At 37.2% G+C, this 14,108-nt stretch overlaps 3 protein-coding genes across 4 annotated transcripts; 1 reads left to right on the top strand and 2 right to left on the bottom strand.

Moving 5' to 3' along the window:
• The first annotated feature begins 225 nt into the window (after positions 1 to 225).
• LOC111778178 (small ribosomal subunit protein cS22) lies at positions 226 to 2,414 on the top strand. Its single transcript, XM_023657862.2, has 4 exons — positions 226 to 548; positions 1,309 to 1,410; positions 1,534 to 1,836; positions 2,231 to 2,414. The coding sequence occupies exons 1-4, from the start codon at positions 267 to 269 to the stop codon at positions 2,267 to 2,269; spliced, it is 726 nt and encodes a 241-aa protein (XP_023513630.2). The 5' UTR covers positions 226 to 266; the 3' UTR covers positions 2,270 to 2,414.
• A 2,064-nt stretch (positions 2,415 to 4,478) lies between these two features.
• LOC111779109 (protein trichome birefringence-like 14) lies at positions 4,479 to 7,993 on the bottom strand. Of its 2 annotated transcripts, none has more exons than XM_087119018.1 (5): positions 7,808 to 7,993; positions 7,180 to 7,396; positions 6,144 to 6,404; positions 5,702 to 5,897; positions 4,479 to 5,542 (listed from the first exon to the last, which is right to left on the bottom strand). In XM_087119018.1, the coding sequence occupies exons 2-5, from the start codon at positions 7,334 to 7,336 to the stop codon at positions 4,711 to 4,713; spliced, it is 1,446 nt and encodes a 481-aa protein (XP_086975144.1). In that variant the 5' UTR covers positions 7,337 to 7,396; positions 7,808 to 7,993; the 3' UTR covers positions 4,479 to 4,710. The 2 variants fall into 2 exon arrangements, with proteins under 2 accessions (XP_086975144.1, XP_023514948.2); XM_023659180.2 differs by having other exon boundaries at positions 6,144 to 6,413; positions 7,808 to 7,985.
• A 789-nt stretch (positions 7,994 to 8,782) lies between these two features.
• On the bottom strand, positions 8,783 to 13,889 carry LOC111778044 (vicianin hydrolase). The gene is made up of 13 exons (XM_023657654.2): positions 13,687 to 13,889; positions 13,506 to 13,575; positions 12,217 to 12,275; positions 12,047 to 12,122; positions 11,873 to 11,950; positions 11,614 to 11,701; positions 11,164 to 11,416; positions 10,944 to 11,059; positions 10,654 to 10,871; positions 10,330 to 10,361; positions 10,144 to 10,246; positions 9,268 to 9,376; positions 8,783 to 9,179 (listed from the first exon to the last, which is right to left on the bottom strand). Exons 1-13 carry the CDS (start codon positions 13,852 to 13,854, stop codon positions 9,011 to 9,013), a joined length of 1,539 nt encoding a protein of 512 aa, XP_023513422.2. The 5' UTR covers positions 13,855 to 13,889; the 3' UTR covers positions 8,783 to 9,010.
• Positions 13,890 to 14,108: the final 219 nt, after the last annotated feature.

Raw genomic sequence — 14,108 nt, 5'->3', positions numbered from 1 at the left:
GAAGCTCTTGATAGTTTGGGCTTGGGTTTAAGCCGTAATTCGAAGCTCTTGATAATTTGGGCTTGGGCCCAAGCCCAAATGACAACAATCAATGGTTTATTTTGAGCATATAGTTATATTTATCTTTAAAAAAAAAAAAAAAATTTGAATGGCACGTGCGGTAAGCACGTGTGTGAACCTTCATGCCGACTGGATAAACCGCTGGGCTCGCTCGCCTAAGGGCTCTGTTCTTGTCGCTTCGGAACACAAAGCTTTACAGACCAAAAATGGCTTCCATCTCTGCCTTATTATCGCCAACGAATCTCATCCACAGTTCCACAAAACCCGCCGAAATCCTTCTCACATCAGTCTCATTTCACCGCCGTCGTACCCATACCTTCCTCCGCCTATCTCCCGGTCGCCCCACGAGACTCTTCGCGGCGCTTACTGCTCAGAATTCCAGTTCAGTGGCGGAAAGGAAATTGTACGTTGGGAATATACCTAGAAATGTGGGTAATGAGGAGCTCAAGCGGATTGTTGAAGAACATGGGGCTGTGGAGAAGGCTGAGGTGCGTAATTTATGATTGATTTTTTTTTTTTCTTCTATTGTACATTTTGAAATTTGTTGCGTACCCTGCGCGTCGAGATGTTGATGTTGAGGTTTTCTTGCTGGATTCTATTATTGAGGACTCGTATCTATCTGCTTGATTAGTTTGTCTTCAACGAATCTTCGCATGAATGTACCCTGATTTTGGCATGAATTGAATTGAGTTAATTGTTTATAAGTTAAGTTCATCAGAACTTCTGCCTGAACGTACCCTGATTTTGGGCCAAATTTGGCCACCATTTAGTTTCAAAATGGAGTTTACTTGCAGTGTCTTATCAAATCCACGAGGGAATTAAAGATGGAAAAAGTTCATAGGAGAGGGAAGGAATAGTTCATTGGAGGGGAAAGGATAGTTATGCTCTGTTAGTTACAATAAGCTGCAGCCACTTATCAAAGGGAAGAAGGATGTACAGGACGATTTTAGGGGAAAGGAGAATCGAATCCTGTGAAATGCTCACCACGGGCTCATAGAAATTCCTTAGGACGTTAAAACTTAATTCTTGCTGCTTTCGGGTTTATCGCTTCAGTGTCGTTGCGTTTGTACGAGAGTATCCAAGATGAGTACAAAACAGCCCCTGAAATGAAGTAGCTAATGACATGTCTTTAATGATGTATTTCTTGCAATCAATTGACTTGAAGAATTCTGGCATCTTCTTGTTCTTAATCTTTACTTGCTAACTGTTGGTATTGTCTTTAAAACTCCAATTTTGTTCCATTTCCAGGTCATGTATGACAAATACTCTGGAAGAAGCCGCAGGTTTGCCTTTGTTACCATGAAAACGGTTGACGACGCAAATGCAGCAATTGAGAAACTGAATGAGACAGTAAGCTGAATACCTATCAAGTGCAACAAAAATCGAAAAAGAACAAGAACAAAACAATTCTTTCTTACTGTTCACTAGAATGTAGATAGATGAATTGTGCTGACTCTATCAATCTAATGACAGGACGTTGGGGGACGTACAATTAAAGTCAATATAACCGAAAAACCTGTGGTAAATACGGTTGATATGTCACTTCTTGAGGCAGAGGAATCCCAATTCATCGACAGTCCCCACAAAGTATATGTAGGAAACATTTCGAGTACTGTCTCTACTGAAACACTCAAAAACTTCTTCTCTGAGAAGGGTAAAGTTCTCAGTGCAAAGGTTTCACGGGTTCCCGGTACATCGAAAGCAAGTGGCTACGGTTTTGTTACCTTTTCTTCTGAGGAGGAAGTCGAAGCTGCCATTTCATCTTTTAACAATGCTGTAAGTAACTCGCTTCCAGTCTCTATCACGTCGAACGTTGTGACACCAATACTGATTTATGCAAACTCTACCTCATTTTCTGGTCGGGTTTCATGCATAGGCAACATTTTTTCTCACATTGTCTAGTAGAGCATACCTTGTTTCATTTTCTGTTTCCCTGAACAATTACATATAGAGTAGCATTCTGATCACCCACTTGTAAGAAGCATTTCTAAACCTAGTCGATTGGTATGCCAACTCGAACAACTTACATTGATCATCGATATTACTAATAGTTGGACAAGCTATGTTCATCAAAGATGATGGTATACTTCCCTGAAAACTCTCATGCACATTTCTCGTTTCCGAACGGGTGGAAGAAGCTTGTGTCTGATATGTGTTTTCTTTGCTGCAGTTGTTGGAAGGTCAACCAATTCGTGTAAACAAGGCATAGTTTTGTAGGATTCTTTGTAACAAAAGGTATGCAAATTTCGCTTTTTACCTCTTGGCATGAATTAATGAACAGCAGAGGTCAGATTTTTCTCTCAATTTCTCTGTATTGATCATTAATGTATAATCTTGTTTATTTTTCTGTTTAAGATTTGACTATTTGCAAATCTTTACTTGTTCCTCAAATTCCACGTTTGACTGTTCAACGATTTGCAGTCCTCATGTGCACTATAAATACATCATCTTCTCAAAGGAATTACTCATTTCTCAAATTCTCAGTTCCTTCTGCTTTGGTTTCTCAAAACCCAGAAAACAATGATTCTCTCTCTTCTCTCAGCTTTCATAGATTGCTTCCTTCCTTCTCTCTCCCCAAAGGCTTCCCATGGCGGAAGAACATGTAAACCCCAAACTCAAACAACAGCCTCCAAACTGACACCTGAAGCTGATTCGCAGCTCCCTCAAGCTCCTATAATCGTGTCTCATTTCCCAGTTTCTGCAAATTTATCTTGCTTGTGATTTCCTTGATGAACTCTGGTCTTCAATGGAAACCTCTTGGATCGAATCTGAAAAGGATGAAGTTTTGTCTTTGATCATGTTGTCTCTCGAGTTCAGTCATGGGTGTTTGTAGAACTAGTTTCTTTCTTGTTCCATCTCTGGTTTTGATTCTTTTTTTCCTTTTTGGAGATTAATATACAACGTTTTTCTTGTAATTTCTTGGTTTCTTCGATGGGTATTGACTTTTCTATCTCATGTCTGTAATGGGTCTTAATTAAAATGTTAGAATACTCCAAATAGCCTTTTATATTTACTACTTTTTTTAGGATGGGTCTTTTAGTAGCATAAGGTCAAAGACACTTGAAATAATTGCTCTGAAGTCTATAATTTTCAAACAAAATGTTAAAAATATTGATATAAGATTAAATTTATCAGCTCACTTTTTTGAGCTAATAGATGATTTAATATAAATATTATAGTAAGAGGTCATTTGTCTAAACTCCTATAATGCCATTCATTTATAATTATAACCGCTCAAGCCCACCGTTAGCAGATATTGTCCAGAGCCCTTAAGAGGGTGGATACAATGATATTATTAGAGTTAGACACCGGGCGGTGTATTAATGAGGACACTGAACCTCGGAAGGAGGTGGACATCAGGTAATGTGATGGTGAGAACACTGGGTCCCAAAGGGGTGGACACTGGGTGGTGTGTCAACAAGGACATTGGACCACGAAGAGGGTGGATTGTGAGATCCCATATTGAAACATTGTTTATAAGGGTGTAGAATGGATTATGAGATCCCATATTGGTTGGAGAAGGAAATGAAACTCACAATCCCATATTGGTTGTGTGGAAATCTCTCCTTAAGCAAACACGTTTTAAAAACTTTTGAAAAGAAACCTCTAATGAGATTGGACTGTTACAGAAAATATGATTTTTTTTTTTTTTTTTTTAAAGAAGGTTATAAATTACTCTAATTTTTTAGGTAATGCTCAATTTCATGCTCAATTTTTTAAAATTCTCGGTATTTAAATTAAATTAAAAAGTATAAATTAAAGGCATCCATACAAAAAAAAAAAAAAAAAATTGTCAAGATTTATTAACAAGAAGTTGTATCAACTTTTAATATAAACATTTAATGAGCTTTTTTTTTTTTTTTTTTTAACAAAGGAAAAAAAAAAGTCAAATTAATCAATAGTAAAATAACATTAGATGATGACATGTAATAATGAAAATGAGGGGAAAAAGTACTAATAATTTGACCTCGGAAGCCGCCACGGCCACTCGTGCTTGGGAACCACGGGGTGCTTGGGAGCCACGGCATCTTCCGTGTCGACAAAGCAAATGAATCAACTGCCATCTGTTCTTCCTTCTTACACTATAAATTCAACATGAATAACTACGAACAACAACAACATCCATTCAAATGGGTTTCTTCTCTCAAATCTCCGGCTGCTGCTTCTCCTCCCGAGTCTCCGCCGACGGAAAGGAAATTCCGGCGAAGAATCAAAAACCCAAGAAGAAACAGACGGCGGAGCCTAAGGGAGCTCCGATTGTAGTGTCTTATTTTCCTGTTAGCTCCAATCCTTCTCGCTTGTAATGAAGACACTGTCTTAGTTGTCGTCGATGATAGGATTATGAATGAATTTATGTAATATTAAGGTCGAAGCGTTTGTACATATATATATTATATGCATATAGAATGAAGACACGATTCATGCCATGATGTAATCATTATATGCATATTATGATTCTGAGTGAATGTGGATATGGAATTGATATCAAAATAAATAATGGGTTGAAGAGACCAAAGAAATTAAGGACCAAATCGCCTTGAAAATTCTCACGACGTTCGTGCGTTCGTAGTTTGGCCCCGTTTTGATCCTCTTCCATCATCAAAAGGGCATGTATGTGTTAGACCACAATAATAAATGAATGAAGCGAAACTATATCTGTGCGATTAGAAGTTCATTCCATGTGTCCGGTACGCCAGGCATGCACCAATGCAAGCAATCACTGGTGTTTAGGATAGCTCTACGAGTGTAGCGCGACACGTGGGCTTCGTCTCGTAACTGAGAGATGGCAGTTATATCCAGGATCTTTACCTTTGTACCATTAACAGCATTTTGAACAACAATGTCAGTAGATCCATCTTGAACGACCTCGCTCCCGCTCGACAATGGAATCTTATTATCACAAGATCCTCCGGTGTTCCAATCGCCATTGAAGAAATGCCTCGGCGAAATCGTCCTAAAGAAAACTTTTAGATTACGAGGATGCAGTGGAAGTTGCGATTCGACCCATCGGACAATACTGTACACAGTCAAGTTCTTGGCATTCCCCATATCCAAAGGCTTCTTTTCTTCTGCTGGTTTTCCATCAGCATACATCACCCACCTATTTCCTTCAAGTTTTCCCCTGTTCCAATGGTGTCCTGTATTTAAAACCAACACATCAAACTGTTGGAAGAACTTTCTCATGAATGCTGGGGGTCGGTCCAAATGCATTGCGATATTCGTTGCTCGATCCGATCTATTAAGAGGTTCTAGATCAGAGAGGCTTGCTGACCAGTAATATAGAATCGTAGTGTTCGTGTTTCGAAACCGATAAACCCATCCATCTGGTCGAAGAGCCCCGGGAGCTTTGGCGAGACCGTATTCTCTTCCCACATCTTCGACTTCCGGGTTTTCTTCACCACCAGTGAGCATACACATTAAGGATTGAAACTGCTGCCTACCCAATGAATCTCCTATAAATGCTATCGTTTTGTCCTGCATTCTAGAACACAAAATGACATTCAAATCGACAAAACCAATTTAGCAGGAGCTCATGGAGGGACATCAAATCGACGAAATACGCTCATGGGATCGTAAAGTTGAATGCATAGCTATCCTAATGAAGCAAGTAGCAACACAATTGGGGTTAAAATCTCGATACCTTCTCAAGAATGAAGAACGCTCAAACTCTGGCATGTAGCAATTTTCGGGTTGCCACCTATATCCTTCATAAGAAAAGTCCTTTCTTTTTGTAAGTCTACAAGCCCACATTATTGATAGCCATTTTTTACATTGTAATCCAGAATACCATGGCCGCCTGCTGTCTTCAACCCATCTACCTTTGGCGTAGTTGCACACTGAATGAGCAATAATATCTTAGAAACGACATGAACAACATAATCGATGCATGAATTGAGAAAATGTGGTCGATGGTATGTTCTCAACAAAAGCTGATTCTGCTTAGAGGTAAAACTAAGAACAATAAACAAATCTGTGCCAACCATCTCAAAACTTAAGTTAAACAAGGCCACGCCTCAGAGACAAGAACAAATATCATAGCATTGTGGAAATCTGTGCTAATAATCTGAGAATCTAACTGATACCTTTCGAGGAAGAAGACGAGGTAACGCCATCTTCGCTTTCTTTCAATGGAGGAGTGGGCTTGGAGACAGAACCAGCATCTGAGTAGTTTGTGCTTTTTCCTGGCTGTTCTTTTTTTCGGATAAGAAGTCCTGGCTGTTCTTTTTCATCAGTATTGTTACTTCTTTCCTTCATTTTATCCTCTAACTTAGCTATCTCATCCTCTGACTTACCCATTTCGTCTTTCGGCTTAGTCGATATTGAGGAACGATTTGACACGTCGACTACATATTCTAAGTCATGATAGAAAATTAATCCATGAGTTACCAGCACAATATTAATTACAGAATTCGACGATCAAACATGACAGAAAACGTAAATCAAGTTTAAACAGTCGTTTTTCTCAGAGGAGTTGGAAAGACATGCTAGTTTCAGTGGTAGAGCATGCACTAGCTGATTGGTATACTGATCTTTAGAACGTGAAGAAACCATCACAACCACTCCATGTTTCACTTCTCAATCAAACGATTCAAATTTTACATTCCAAAAACAACAGTAAAAATGAAAATGAAAATGAAAATTAGATTCAAGTCAGGTTGCCATTGAAAGTATTAGAAATCACGACTCTCCACAGTGATATGATATTGTCCACTTTGAACATAAACTCTCGTGGTTTGCTTTTGGTTTCCCCAAAAGGCCTCAAACCAATGGAGATGTAACCCTTACTTATAAACCCATGATTATTCCCTTAATTAGCCAATGTGAGACTGTCTCCCAACAATCCTCCCATTGAACAAATTACACCATAGAGCCTCCCTGGAGGCCTATGGAGCCCTCGAACGGCCTCTCCTTAATTGAGGCTCAACTCCTTTCCCTGGAGCCTTCGAACAAAATACACCTTTAATTCGCTAATGTGGGACTCTCTCTCAACAATCCTCAACAGAAACAAGGCTTAGAGATCTACCATTTTTATCCCACCAAAGTTTTGCATATTCATCTCATTCTTAACATAGCTTATATAGACACATCTTAAACAGTAGAAAGAAGCATCTTAAATACCTGAAACTGGTATCATAAACTGCTCTCTTGTTACTGGAAGAAAACTGGCAAAATAGCTTTTATCCCAAGCCCATAACAATATGGTTGCAAGCATAAGAACAACCAAGACAATGGAAAGATGTCCCCCCCTTAGCTTAATGATGTTTCCACCTTTCATCTCTTGGCTTCTATGACATGTATCCCCTCATGTTAAACTGGGTGCATTCCTTCAGCACATCTGTGTCGGTACAAGAAAATATTACAAACAAATCAGAAACAACAAAACGAAACTCGGAGCAAAATTTCCCCAAACAACATTATTGAAGAAAATGAACCATCGATCGGCACTAATTCGTTTGCAACGCCATTAAAATGGCTAAGAGATACATGGGCTTCTCAAACAAACATAGATTTTGGTAATTAGAAGCTAAAACCATCAGCAATGCTAAAGCTAAATCGATCAAACAGAGCTAAAACAAAAACAGATACCAAAATCAATCACAATCCAAAAGTAATTTCGTTCAACTAATCCACCGATCGAGACGACCCATTAGAATTTCTTAGAAAATAAGAAGAGGGTAAGGAAGCAAAAGCTAAAATAATGGAGATTCCAGTAAAGAATCTGAATGAAACAAGAAAATTCACGCACCCATATGTGGGAAAGGATGAGATTCAGAAACTGACGCGGCTTCTCATGAGAAAATCGTAGGCATATTCGATATGCAGAGATAGTTACAGAGCACTCCTCTCATAATCATCAGATCCAAACTGAAGTTCAGAGAAAACGCTAAGACGAAAGAGAGGTGTCAGCACGAAAGATAGAAGGTAAAGACCGCCATTGAGTTTTTTTTAAATGACCAAAATACCCCTAATTTCCACGTGTTGGGTTGTGATTGATTGTACCCAATGATCTACGAGGTGGATTTAAAAAAATATATTTTGAGAAAATATTGTGTTTGGAAATTCTAATAATTAAATATCAATAAAATAAGAATAAATTACAAATTTAATGCTGAAAAAAATTGTTTTCTTTTCCAATTTTAGAAACTAGAAGGAATTTAACAAATTTCTTAGACTACAAAGATGAAATTTTTAAATTTTTAAATATTAAAGCATCTCTAAAGGCCATTCCTTCCCTTTTGCCTTCATCTTCCTCACAGGCCGCCTCTTGTTTATCCCTTTTTCTTTCGTTTCCGACAGACATCGCCTATAGCGGGTGTTTATGAACTTCAATTGCTTATTTATCCTTTTTCGTGGACTTTCCCTTAAAATTTTAAAATAAAACGTGTTTGCTAGGCAGAGGTTTCCACACCCTTGTAAAGAATGCTTTCATTCCCCTCTCCAACCAACGTGGGATCTCACACCTATTTTCTTATCCGTGGTTAGCTAAGCTACCTTGTTAACGAGCATCTGGTTCTATATCAAGGGGTCATGTCAAATCTTGCTTGGATGTGTTACAATTATGCAGGTTTTTGCAGAACTGAAGGACCTTTCAGATGAAATCATCAAAGCAACAGAATTGGTTTCACCCACTTTAATCATAATTGGAAAAGTGGTATCTCTCTCACCACATTGGTCTCTTTCTTCCAAAGCTGGCTTAAAAGAACTAAAGAGCCCATGAATATGGTTTGAACTACTTCAACTCGATTCATAAACACTTCTACATTCAACATTCTAAACCTTTTATTGAGAAATATCACACAAACTGCAAAAGGAAAGAGATTCCCGACACAAATGAAACACAAACGTTTCTCATGACACCCACTCCACTCCACTCCCCTCCCCTCCTTATTCATTAGTGGTTCCATTGGGGAAGAAGCTACAGCAAGTGGGAGAGATTCTACAGCAAAGGTCAATGAAGAAGGAACCTCTTCAACCAGTAAGCAGAATACTTGAGGTACCTTCCCAATTTGTGCCTGAAATCGACGTAGATGAGGCCGAATCGCACCGTGTAGCCTGCGTCCCATTCAAAGTCATCCATAAGAGTCCAGGCGTAGTATCCCTTCACATTCACTCCTTCCCTGTCATTTCAAAAGCACAACCATTAGAAAAGTTCTGATTTCATCTGTTCATATCAATGGAGTTTGATGTTTATCAGATCATTCATACTTAATAGCTTGGAGAATAGCTTCAAGATGGGCGTAGTGGTATCTGATCCTTGTTCCATCTTTCAGAGCTTCCTTAATTGGCAGTGTCGTATTGTCTGAATAAGCCATACCTGTACACCACAACAAGCCAATAGTTCAGGGCTTGTTTGGTATCCAAAATGAGATTCAACTATTTTTATTGTCAGATTACCAAACACATTTCTAATCATTTCTATATCTGTTTCCAAATACATTCAAAAACACTGGAAATATGAAATACAAACTTTTTATTCTATCTTTTGTCTTCAAATTTCATCTTGTTAAACGAACACGACTCTCCACAATAGTATGATATTGTCCACTTTGAGCATAAGCTCTCATGGCTTTGCTTTGGGCTTCCCAAAAAGACCTCATACCAATGGAGAGAGTATTCTTTGATTATAAACTCATGGTCATTCCCTAAATTAGCCAATGTGGGACTTTCATCATCCAACACCTCCCCTCGAACAAAGTACGCCTCCCCTTAACCGAGGCTCGACTCCTTTGGAGTCTTAGTCATTTTTTACTGCCTTCGAGGATGCTTGACTCCTTTTCTTTTGGAGTCCTTTGTTCGATATTTGAGGATTTACCAATCTATTGGCACGACTAACTTTAGGGCATGGCTCTGATACCATGTTAAACGAACACGACTCTCCACAATGGTATGATATTGTCCACTTTGAGCATAAGCTCTCATGGCTTTGTTTTGGGCTTCCCCAAAAGGTCTCATACCTGGATTATAAATCCATGATCATTCCCTAAATTAGCCGATGTGGGACTTTCATCATCCAACACATCTTTCATATGACTAACTAAATGCAACGTTGTATAGCCATTGATTGGAGAGAAAGAAAGGTACCATTCTCGGTGATGTAAATAACTGGATCTTTGTATTCTTCTTTAATGTATTTCAAAAGTAGATGAATGCCTTCTGGGTAGATGTAAAGCCAGTTCAAACTAGTCTGCAGAAGCAAAAGAACCCATTTACAGTTCATTAACAAATGGCTCGGCTGCTAATTAAAGTAAAGATAGAGAGAGTTCGAACCGCAGGTCCAATTAGAACACCATCATTATCCGCTGTAGCAGAGGAAAAGAATTATGTTAAAAGGATAAACAAAAGCTTTGATTCAAATGAAAAATCACATAAACTTCAAAAACTGTATTAATTTTCACTCTAAACTTTGGAACAAGAAAGAACTCACTCATTTCAAGCCAAATTGACCATTTAATAGAGTTCTTAGAATTCACAAATTTCAATCAAAATTCAACTCTGGTCCAACATCATATCTTCATAAATTGCTAACATAGAAATCGAATTGTAGCTTATTCAAGTTTAATTATCTTGTCAAAGAAAAGAAAGAAGACATACTCGAGAGGGAGATGTGCATATCAGAACTGTAGCTTATGTTAGGCGAATTCGAGAAAGGTAAATCGTCAACGAAATTTCCAGTGTAGTAATTCATTCCAAGAAAATCCATTGATCCTTTAATGCTTTGTGACTCTGCCACGGAGAATTTCGGCAGCCTATTTCCGACGTACTGGTGCATCGATTTCGGGTAGTCGCCATAAGTAATCGGATGCAGAAACCTAAAATTCATTTCGATTCAGTTCAATTCTCACCAACATTTCTCAACTAACGATTAATATAGAAACACTCACCATCCCAAGAAGAAATCAAGAGCTCGATACACCGCCGCTTGGGAAGCTGCCGTGTTGCGTTTGGCCCTAAACCAGTGAGTCACCAATGTAATTCCAATCTGCCCCTTCTGCTTTGCCTGTAGCTCTCAAGTGAATTCGAATCAGCAAAATCAGAGTCCAAAACAAGATTCTGATTATGTTATGAAGAGATTAATTTAGGGTTTTGTTCTTGAATACTAACCTGGTACTTTGTCCTGTAGACTTTGACGGCAGCGGCGTGGGAGAGGAGGAGATTGTGGGCGACGATGTAGGGCTCGGTGCCGGAGTTGCCGGCGGTGCAATTTCCGACGTAGTTGGAGCATCTTCCAGGAGCGAAAGTGCCGCCGTTGTACCCAAAAACGGTAAACGAATATGGTTCGTTAAGGGTTGTCCAATACTTGACCCGATCGCCAAATAATTTGAAGCATAAGTCCGCGTATTCCCGAAAATCATTCCTGTTTTAATCACCAAAATTACATTAATTAATTTTGATTAGTTACTAATTATAAATTTACTCTCTTCGTCTTCAAAAAAAAATAATAATAATAATAATTTTAAATATTAGAATTATTCATTCAATATTTTAAAATTAAATATAAAATTAATCATAAATTTTTAATTTTATGTCTAATAAAACTAATTAGTTACTTACACAACTTTAGCGCTTCGAAATCCATTATACTCATCTTCGAGTGCTTGAGGAAGATCCCAATGAAAGAGAGTGACGTATGGTATTATTCCTGTATTTATTTATTTGCGAGCGTGATTCAATAATTCAATAAATAATTAGTATAATTCTAAGAATTAATATTTAGGGGTGATTTAATGTTATATTATAATTGATTTATTATTATTATTATTATTATTATTATTTGAAGAAATTTCACAAAACAAGGCATTAATTTTTTTACCATTGGCGAGGAGCTCATTGATGACATTATTGTAGAATTTGACGCCAAGTGGATTCACTCCTCCACGAAGGTTTCCCTCTGTCATTTTTTTACAAGGAAAAATAAAACGGTAAAAAAAACAATTTTTTACCCATGGAAATGGAAATAATTAATTTTGGGTAAAAAAAAACTTACTGGGCAGGATCCTTGACCAAGAGATGGAGAATCTGAAAGAGTCCAACCCAATCTTTTTCATCAATTGTATATCCTCCTGAAAATATATATATATATAATTAATTAATATTCACGGTGTATAATAAAATATGTCTAATAAATCTCTAAATTTTTAAAATATCAAATTTTACCTTATAACGATGGTAAAAATCGGTAGCCACTTCTCCATTTTTATGGTCCCATATTTTTTCTGATCATATAATTCAATAACCCATCAACCATATGAGCGCGTTATATTATAAATAATTAATATCATTATTATTACTATGTTTTCAATTTACTAAGCATGAATAATTTTATACTTTAAAAAATAAAATAATAAAAAAACACTAAATTAATAAAAATTAGATATTTACATCCATTAAATTTAATCATTTAATATATTTCATATAAATTTTAAAATTTCAATTAATTCTTCTTATTTAGTTTTTCCAACTACTAACTTTTATATTAGTAAAAAATAATAATAATAATTACAAAATAAATTATTAAAAAAATATCGCTAAACTTTATCCTTTTATCTTAAAAATAAATTTAAACTTTTTTTAAAATTTCAATAATACCCTTTAACTAAAAAAATAAAAAAAAATATACTTTCTAAAAAGTAAAAAAAAAAAAAAATACGGTTAGAGTTGTTGGAGATGAAAGTCCCTGTCATCTAATTTAGGAAACGATCATGAGTTTATAAACAAATAATACACTCTCCATTGTTACGAGGCTTTTTGGGACACTCAAAGTGGACAATAACTTACGATTGTTGGTTTTTTTTGTTGGATGATGAAAGTCTCACATCTGCTAATTTAGGGAATAATCGTGGGTTTAAAGGTGAGGAATACTAACTTTGGTATGAGGCTTGTTGGAGAAGCCCAACGCAAAGCCATGAGAGCTTATGCTCAAAGTGGACAATATCATACCATTGTGGAGAGTAGTGTTCGTCTAACATGGTATCAGAGCCATGCCCTAAACTTAGTCGTGCCAGTAGATTGGTAAATCCTCAAATATCGAACAAATAACTCCAAAAGAAAAGGAGTCAAGCCTACTCGAAGGCAGTAAAAAATGACTAAGAAGAACTCCAAAAGAAAATGAGTCAAGCCTCCTCGAAGGCCTAAGAAGAACTCCAAAAGAAAAGGAGTCTAGCCTCGATTAAGGGGAGGTGTTGGATGATAAAAGTCCCATATCGGCTAATTTGTCTAATTTAGGGAATGATCATGGGTTTATAAGTGAGGAATACTAACTCCATTGGCATGAGGTTTTTCGGGGAAACCCAAAGCAAAGCTGTGGATAGTATCGTACCATTGTGGAGATGTGTTCGTTTAACATTTTTAACATTTTATTTAAAAAGTATAATATTTATAAATTTTCAATGTTTTTTTATTTAATTAGGCAAAAATGAAAATAATTGGATAATGAAGAAAGAGACCTGGGTGGTTCTTAATGAAAGTATCCCAAATACTTGGACCTCTTCCATCTATACTTGCTGCTCCTTCCAACTGCAATTTTTTTTTTTTTTTTTTTTTTTTAATTTAAAAGTTACGAAAATGGCAATGGCAGCGCCGGTACGGCGGAACCCTAAAAATGGCGAGAGGGGGAGGGAGGAGGACCTGGTAAGCGGCAGAGCCAGCTCCGAACACAAAACCCGGCGGGAAACTGCTCCGGTTGAACGGAACCGAACTATGACTCGGCTCCACACCATCAGCCAAACCGCTGCCGGCAGTTGCGGCGGCGATGAGCATTATCAGAAGCACCGGAGCACTACTAGCCGCCGCCATGCTGCTACTCGTCGTCAGATCTTGTGTAGATCCTCAACCCCATCTCGCGTTTAAATAATGGAGCGGTGGGGGAGGACATGATTTAATTCATTTATTTTTTTAATATTTTTTTAAAAGTATGAAAAAAATGACATAAATTAATTTATTTAATAACTGGATAATATACAAATTCAAAAATGGATATTTCAGTACTCACTCTCCCCATCACTCAATTCAAGAAAATCTAATGCATTTATGTACTTTCATTGTCTAGT

Source organism: Cucurbita pepo, chromosome 17 (assembly GCF_057944985.1).
Source record: "Cucurbita pepo subsp. pepo isolate OVF chromosome 17, ASM5794498v1, whole genome shotgun sequence".
NCBI classification, from domain to species: Eukaryota; Viridiplantae; Streptophyta; class Magnoliopsida; order Cucurbitales; family Cucurbitaceae; genus Cucurbita; species Cucurbita pepo.
Note: the sequence above shows the minus strand (reverse complement) of the source record. Positions and strands in the feature narration are given on the sequence as shown.